The 9,071-nt window shown below is 41.9% G+C and overlaps 1 protein-coding gene across 3 annotated transcripts in view; it reads left to right on the top strand.

Moving 5' to 3' along the window:
• FAM118B (family with sequence similarity 118, member B) overlaps positions 1-9,071 on the top strand; it is a 62,406-nt gene that overhangs the window by 42,022 nt on the left and 11,313 nt on the right. For all 3 annotated transcript variants that reach the window (XM_012001254.1, XM_012001253.1, XM_012001252.1), the window contains one exon: positions 7,572-7,799. In XM_012001254.1, the coding sequence (XP_011856644.1) occupies positions 7,572-7,799 (228 nt within the window). The remainder of the gene's footprint in view (positions 1-7,571; positions 7,800-9,071) is intronic.

Below are 9,071 nucleotides of genomic sequence, written 5' to 3'. Positions count from 1 at the left end.
TTTAATGTTCTTTTTAGAGGTAATAACTCAAAATATTTATAAGGAATTGCACCTTATTTTACCAAACTGAGTTGGATAAAAGGACTCCCTGTCTTGCTTTGTCTGAATTTTTTTTTTTTTTTTACAGAGTCTACCTCTGTCACCCAGGCTGAAGTTCAGTGGTTCGATCTCAGCTCACTGCAGCATCTGCCTTCTGGGTTCAAGCGATTCTCCTGTCTCAGCCTCCTGAGTAGCTGGGATTACAGGCATGTGCCACCATGCCCAGCTAATTTTTGTATTTTTAGTAGAGACAGGGTTTTGCCATGTTGGTCAGGCTGGTCTCGAACCCCTGACCTCAAGTGATCTGCCTGCCTCAGCCTCACAAAGTGCTGGGATTATAGACGTGAGCCACTGCGCCCAGCCTGTTTTAAAAACTTCTTAAAAATCAGGCTTCTAGAGCCAGGCATGGTGTGGTGGCAGGCGCCTGTAATCCCAGCTGCTCAGGAGGCTGAGGCAGGAGAATGGCTTGAACCCAGGAGGTAGAGGTTGCACTGATTTGAGATCACGCCACTGCACTCCAGCCTGGGCGATAGAGGAAGACTCCATCTCAAATTTTTTAAAAAAAGGAATTAATGGGGTTTTAAAGAGTTCATGGAATCTCTACCTCATACCGTTTACAAAAATTAAAAATGGATCAAAGACCTAAATATGCTGTCTAAAACTGTAAAACTCTTAGAAGAAAATACAGATTTAAAATTTCATGACTGAATCTGAGTGGTTTTTCAGACATGACACCAAAAACGCAAAAACCAAAGTGAAAAAAATATATAGATAAACTGGACTTCTCCAAAGTTTAAAAACTGTTAGGCTGAAAGGATACTGTCAAGAAAGTGAGCTGGGGATGGTGGCTTATGCCTATAATCTCAGAACTTATGCCTATAAGGCCAGAGCAGGAGAACTGCTTGAGGCCGTGAGTTCAAGACCAGCCTGGACAACATAGTGAGACCCTGTCTCTACCGAAAGGAAAAAAAAAAGTGAAAAGACAACTCCCAGAATGAGAAAATGTTAGCAAATCACGTATCTGTTAGGGGTATAATATCCAGAATCTATAAAGAACTATTGTAACTTAATAAAGGCTAATAATTCAGTTTTAAAATAACAATGTAGTTGTTAGACATTTCTCCAAAGAAGACACACAAATGGCCAATAAGCGTACACGGAAAGATGTTCAGCATCATTAGTCATTAGGAAAATACAAATCAAAACCACAAAAAGGTGCCATTTCACACCTGCTAGGATGACTAGAATCAAGAAGACAATAATGAGTGTTATTAAGGATGTGGAGAAATTGGAACCCTTGTGGGAATGTAATGTGATGCAGTTGCTTTGGAAAACAGATTTACGGGCCAGGCGCGGTGGCTCAAGCCTGTAATCCCAGCACTTTGGGAGGCCGAGACGGGCGGATCACGAGGTCAGGAGATCGAGACTATCCTGGCTAACACGGTGAAACCCCATCTCTACTAAAAAATATAAAAAACTAGCCGGGCGAGGTGGCGGGCGCCTGTAGTCCCAGCTACTCGGGAGGCTGAGGCAGGAGAATGGCGGGAACCCGGGAGGCGGAGCTTGTAGTGAACTGAGATCCGGCCACTGCACTCCAACCTGGGCGACAGAGCGAGACTCCGTCTCAAAAAAAAAAAAGAAAACTACGAAACATTGAAAGAAATGAAAGAAGATGTAAATAAATGGAAAGACATGCCATGTTCATGAATCAGAAGACTTAATATTATTAAGATGGAATACTCTGCAAATTGGTCTACAGATTAAGCACAATCCCTATTAGGATCCCAGCTGCTGATTTTGTAGAAATTGACAAACTGATTTAAAATTCATATAGAGCCAGGCACCATAGCATGCACCTGTAGTCCCAGCTACTTGGGAGGCTGAGGCAGGAGGACTGCTGGAGGGCTTGAGCCCAGGAGTTGTGGGCTCCCAGGAGCAGGGGACCACTGGGTTGCCTAAGGTGGGGTGAACCAACACAGATTGGAAATGGAGCAGGTCAAACTCCTATGCTGATCAGTAGTGGGATTGTGTCTTTGAATAGCCACTGCACTCTAGCCTGGGCAACATAGTAAGACCCTGTCTCTAAAAAAAAAAAAAAATTAAAACTTCATATGGAATTATAAGGGACCTAGAGTAGCCAAGACAGTCTTGAAAAATAACAAAGTAGGGAGACTCAAATTTTTTTTATTTCAAAGCTTACTACAAAGCCATGTAATTAAGGCAGCATGGCAAAGGATTCTTAGATCAGACACTGAAAGCACAAGCAACAGAAGAAAAGTAGATAAATTGGACGTGATGAGAATTTGAAACATAAGTGCTGTAATGGTTGTCATCAAGAAAGTGAAAAGAGAGCCAGGCACAGTGGCTTGCTCCTGTAATCCCAACTACTTGGGAGGCTAAGGTAGGAGGATCATTTGATCCCAGGAGTTCGAGGCTGCAGTCAGCTATAATCATGTCATTGTACCTCAGCCGGGGCAACACAGTGATACCCCCGTCTCTAAAAAAGAAAAAAAAATGAAAAGAGAACCTACAGAATGGAGGAAAATATTTGTAGATCATATTTGACAAAAATCTAGTATCCAGAATATATAAAGAGCTATTACAACTTAATAATAAAATTGATATATTTAGGGGAAATTTGAACACTAATATTAAGGAAGTAATATTTTTTAGGTGAGATAGAAGTATTGCAGTTATGTTTTGTTTTGTATGTACTCTTCTAACTTTTGTGTGTGTTTGGAAATGTCCATATTAGAAAAGAATCAAATCTAACAGTATCAACTCAGCAGTACTATGGCAGGGTTAACAGGCCCACCTACTGAGCCAGTTTAACGTATACCAGGGAAGTGACGTTACAGATTCACTGCAAAGAGCTTGGGTTTTACAGTCAGACTCTGTCACTTCCATGCACTGGAACCCTGCACAAATCCCTTGTCAGCATCTGTTTTTGCACCTGTGAAACCGTGATGTTACTTCCTTGTGTCGCTTTGTGAAGAATAGGTGAGATAATGTATATAAAATGTCTCGCACATAGTTGATGCACTAGAAATGTTAATAACCCTGTGGGAGAAAACAGGGTTTGTTTTTTGTTTTGTTTTTTGGGTTTTTTTTCTTTTTTTAAATAGAGATGGAGTCTCCCTGTGTTGCCCAGACTGGTGTTGAACTTCTGGGCTCAAGCCATCTTTCTGTTTCAGCTTCCCAAAAACTGAGATTACAGGCTTGAGCTACCACGCCAATTTTTTGTTTCTTGTTTTTACTAAGTTTCAGGGTAGAAGGAAATGAAGGTCACTGTTTCAGATGAATGGGAAAAGGTCCTTAGAAGTTGTGTGGGAGTTTGGCATTTCCTTTTAACTACTGAGCCTCTCTGTTTATGTTTTCATTCCTTTGTCTTTGCTTATAAAGGCCACTGGTGGGAAGTTTAGTTCTAGGGTCATCTGCTTTAAGAGAAAAAACTTTCCAGCTATGCAACAAAGCAGGACCCCTTACCTCTACAAAAATTTTAAAATTAGCCTAGTGTGGTGGTGCACGCCTGTGGCCCCACCTATAGAGGAGGCTGAGGCAAGAGGATCACTTGAGGCCAGAAGTTTGAGAACAGCTTGGGAAACAGTGAGACCCCATCTGTAGAAAAAAATTTAAAAAGTAGTAGGCATGGTGGTGTGCGCCTGTAGTCCTAGCCACTTGAGAGACTGAGGGCAAGAAGCTTGCTCGAGCCCAGCAGGTCGAGGCTGCAGTGAGCCATGTTCATGCCACTGTACTCCAGCTCGGTGACAGAGCCAGACCTTGTCTCAAAAGAGACAAACTTCTGTTTTGCATCTGAGGAAATCAGTGCAGTTACAAAAGCATGTTTCCTTCCTATGTTGATATGTAGGATTTAATAACTTAAATAGGACTAAAAGATATTTAACTAAAATGAGTGACTTGGATTTTTTTTTTCCCCCAGGTTTTAACCTTTTGTATTCTTTTTCTTAGAAGCAAGAAAATATGTTCCACACCCATGATTACGTGATTGTATACCCAGGCCTTTTTATCTGTGTGTATAATAATAAAACTGGTGTTAAAATATAGTATGTATTTGCCGGGTACAGTGGCTCACGCCTGTAATCCCAACACTTTGGGAGGCCGAGGCGGGTGGATCACAAGGTCAGAAGTTCAAGACCAGCCTAGCCAACATGGTGAAACCTGTCTCTACTAAAAACACAAAAAGTTAGCCGGGCATGGTGGCAGGCACCTGTAGTCCCAGCTACTCGGGAAGCTGAGGCAGGAGAATTGCTTGAACCCAGGAGGTGGAGGTTGCAGTGAGCCAAGACTGTGCCACTGCACTCCAGCCTGGGCGACAGAGAGAGACCCCATCTCAAATAAATAAATAAATAAATAAATAAATATATATGTGTGTGTATGTGTATATATATAATGTATTGATAGTGTGTGTCTGTGAGTCAGAGTACAAAAGTTATAAAACACAGGATTCTTAATAAGAAAACCAAGGAAGTGACTGTATTCTTAATTTTAAATTTAATATTTTTTTTTGAATAGGTATTGTTTATATACATTGCAGAAGTCAAAACACTATTTAAAAAGTGTCATATATTGAGACGTCTTACTCCCATGCAGATCTTTATCTTTCTCTTCTCTCAAAACCCACCTTTCATAGGTCACTACTCTTACAAGTCTTTCTGTATACCCTTCCAGTGTTTCTTTTTGGAAATACAAGCAAGAAGGACTATATTTATTCTTATCTTACGACCTCCATCCCCTAGCTCAAAAGATGGCATTCTAGACATACTATTCTGCAGTTTGTTTTACTTCACAGTATAACTTAAGGATCTTTCCATCTCATTCTCCTGTATGTGGGTACTTGGCCATACTAGTCTCTTATGTATGGATACATGGCTTGTTTCCAGTCTTCTGCTGTTACAAATAATGATGCAGTCGGCCAGGCACGGTGGCTCATGCCTGTAATGCCAGCACTTTGGGAGGCTGAGGCGGGTGGATCATGAGATCAGGAGATCAAGACCATCCTGGCTAACACAGTGAAACCCCATCTCTACTAAAAATACAAAAAATTAGCTAGGCGTAGTGGCACGCACCTGTAGTCCAAGTTACTCGGGAGGATGAAGCAGGAGAATCACTTGAACCGGAGGGGCAGAGGTTGCCGTGAGACGAAATTGCGCCATTGCCCTCCAGGCTGGGCGACAGAGCGAGACTCCATTTCAAAAAAAAAAAAAAAAAAAGATGCAGTGATAACCTTGTATGTGTCATTTCATTTGTTTGAAATTGTATTTGTAGGATACATGCGACTGCTAGATCATAGGGCAAATGGATTTGTGATTTGGGTAGATATGAAAAGAGCGCCATATTTTTTATAACAAATCTAAAAAAGTATCTGGCCTTCAATCGTAGTTGACTCTTTTTTTTTTTTTTTTTTGAGACGGAGTTTTGCTCTTGTCGCTCAGGCTGGAGCACAATGGCGCGATCTCGGCTCACTGCAACCTCTGCCTCTCTCATTCAAGTAATTCTCCTGCCTCAGCCTCCCAAGTAGCTGGGACTACAGGCACGCACCACCACGGCCAGCTAATTTTTGTGTTTTTAGTGGAGACGGGGTTTTACCATGTTAGCCAGGATGGTCTCGATCTCTTGACCTTGTGATCCGCCTGCCTTGGACTCCCAGAGTGCTGGGATTACAGGCGTGAGCCACCACGCCTGGCCCAGACACACTTATAACTGACACACCTAGAATAACAAATCCACTGCTGCAATAATGACATTAATCAATTCATGGAGGCACGGCCCTCGTGACCTAATCATCTCTTACTAGGCCTCACCTCCCAACACAGTTCCATTGGGGTTAAGTTTCCAACACATGAACTTTAGGGGACCAGTTCAAACCCTAGCAAATGGCATTTCACAGACAGGCTAGATAGAGATCAGATATTTATTACATCACATTACATAGTTACTTTCCCATTTCGAATTCCCTCCGTCCCAAGGGCCACTTTTTGTTTTTAGTTGTAAAGCCAGCTTCCCACCTGAAGTTGGTGCTATAGTTCCTCATTAGTACTCAGGGATATTTACATGTGTTCAAAATGAATCTGAAAAGCAGTTATTTAAGTAAACCATATGTTAAGAAATAGGAGGTCTGGAAAAGTGGCTCATACCCATAATCCCAACACTTTGGGAGGCTGAGGTAGGAGGACCACTTGAGACCCCAGGAATTCAAGATCCGCCTGGGCAACATAGCCAGATCTCACATCTGCAAAACAAGACATGGAGATTCTGTTTAGAATTGATTGGTGTTTGATGTTTTTAACAGTTGCAAAATGCAAACTTTTAATTTAAAAAAATATATATTGTTTATGTTAACCTTTTGTATACTGGATATTCTTCAGAATAAACCTATGAACTGCTGATTTATGGCATGTAGAAGTTAAGTGGTTTTTCCTAAATTCATAAACAGCTGTACAAACACCTAGGATTAGAAAAGAAGATGCTGAGGCTGGGCGCGGTGGCTCACACCTGTAATCCCAGCACTCTGGGAGGCTGAGGTGGGTGGATCACGAGGTCAGGAGTTCAAGACCAACCTGGCCAAGATGGTGAAACCGTGTCTCTACTAAAAATACAAAAATTGGCCGGGTGCGGTGGCTCAAGCCTGTAATCCCAGCACTTTGGGAGGCCGAGACGGGCAGATCATGAGGTCAGGAGATCGAGACCATCCTGGCTAACACAGTGAAACCCTGTCTCTACTAAAAAATACAAAAAACTAGCCGAGCGAGGTGGCGGGCGCCTGTAGTCCCAGCTACTCGGGAGGCTGAGGCAGGAGAATGGCGGGAACCCAGGAGGCGGAGCTTGCAGTGAGCTGAGATCCGGCCACTGCACTCCAGCCTGGGCGACAGAGCGAGACTCTGTCTCAAAAAAAAAAAAAAAATACAAAAATTAGCTGGGCGCAGTGGCAGGTGCCTGTAATCCCAGCTACTTGGGAGGCTGAGGCAGGAGAATTGTTTGAACCCGGGGGGGCAGAGGTTGCAGTGAGCCGAGATCATGCCACTGCACTCCAGCCGGGGTGACAGAACGAGACTCTGTCTCAAAAAAAAAAGAAAAGGAGATGCCAAACCACAACTGGGCTGTGTTTCAGTGGTGCTTCCCTAAATAAGGAAAGATGAACAGAAAGTGTTGCCTTCTTACCTGGCACCTAATGAGAGGGTAGTTGTTGCTCTGCTTTCTACCCCAGCTTCCCTTTAATACCGACAGTAAATCCCTTGGCCATGTTTATTTTCTTCATTCTGTAAAAATGCCTATTTTAGGAAGGTTACGCTTGTTTGCATAAGTAGCACTTGCTATAGTAGCACTTGCTATGTGCTAAGCATGTTGCTAAGCACTTGGCATGTATCATCTGATTACGTTCTTATGAGATAGATAATATTTTATCTCTGTTTTGAATCCAAAATATTCTTCAAAAATTTGTTACTGCTGTAACTAAAACAACTGACCTACCAAAGCACCTTGGACTAATTTTCTTTTTTCAAATCCCTCCTCAGCGTACCAGTAATGTTCGATCCACATTTTTCAAGGACTGTTTATATGAAGTATTTGATGACTTGGAGTCAAAGATGGAAGACTCTGGAAAACAGTTACTTCAGTCAGTTCTCCACCTGATGGAAAATGGAGCCCTCGTACTAACTACAAATTTTGATAATCTCCTGGAACTGTATGCAGCAGATCAGGGGAAACAGCTTGAATCCCTTGACCTTACTGATGAGAAAAAGGTAAAAAGTAAAGCATTGGTCCTTTCTTCAGGCTAGTGGATTGTATCTTCATCAGAAAAGCTGTTTTCTGCTTGGCATATTGGTATTCATGTAGAGCTAGAAAGGAAAATTATTTTCCCTGGTTGGATTTTTTGTTTTTCTTTCTTTTCTTTTTAAAGATCAAATCAATATACAGTAAAATGCATACAACTTAAAAAGTGTTCAGTTCTATGACTTTCGACAATTCCACCCAGTTTTAAAACAAGATTAGTGGAAGTCATTTGAACTGTAAGATCTCTTTAGCACTCGACAATATTGAGTGGTGTAATATTGATAATGCTGGTTCTGTTTTCGTATACTTTTTTTTATGGCATCTATTGGAAACGTATGAAAACTACTTTATACTGATTGGAAGAACAACTTCCAGGCCAAGTGATGGCTGAATTGAGGTTAATGTTTAGTGAAAACCGCAGCAGACTTTGTTTTAGCATAGTCTGTACTGTACCTACCGTAATTATTGAACTACAGATGTTGATCTGTGTCAGCTAATGAGATGAGTTCTTAAAGTCTCATTTGTCCTACTCTGTGATTTTTGTAATTTTTTTCTACACTTTGTTTTCCTCAGGAATCTGCCTTTATGTCCGATTTAGAGCCCAACTAAGTAGAGCTGAATAGAAGAGTGATTTGCCCGCTGGCATTCAGTACTACACTATTGCCCCTGCCAGAGTGGTAGCTGTAATACCGCTCTTGTGGTTTTGCTGACCTTGATGGCAGGACTTAAAGGGAACTGAATTTAGAGAAAAGTTGCCCCATGAAGACTAGTTCTCTCTGGCCCAAGTGTCTTCCGCTTACTCCCTCATATTCCACATGGTCAGCTCCTTCTTCATTTGTAACTCTCAACCTAGGGATCCCCTCCTGAGAGACCTTCTCTGACCATCCTATTTAAATTGGATACTTAGTTTTTGATCCAGTCTCTTGTCCATTTCCTTTGTAGCACTTACTATAACTTGCAGCTTTTTGGTTTTTTGTTTTGTTTTGTTTCGTTTTGTTTTTTGAGATAGTTTCGCTCTTGTTGTCCCAGGTTCAAGCGATTCTCCTGCCTCACCCTCCCGAGTAGCTGGGATTACAGGCATGTGCCATCACTCCCGGCTAATTTTATATTTTTGGTAGAAACGGGGTTTCTCCATGTTGGTCAGGCTGGTCTCAAACTCCCGACCTCAGGTGATCTGCTGATCTCAGCCTCCCAAAGTACTGGGATTACAGGCATGTGCCTGGCCTTTTTTTTTTTTTTTT

Source organism: Mandrillus leucophaeus, unplaced genomic scaffold (genome assembly GCF_000951045.1).
Source record: "Mandrillus leucophaeus isolate KB7577 unplaced genomic scaffold, Mleu.le_1.0 Scaffold656, whole genome shotgun sequence".
Classification (NCBI taxonomy): Eukaryota; Metazoa; Chordata; class Mammalia; order Primates; family Cercopithecidae; genus Mandrillus; species Mandrillus leucophaeus.
Note: the sequence above shows the minus strand (reverse complement) of the source record. Positions and strands in the feature narration are given on the sequence as shown.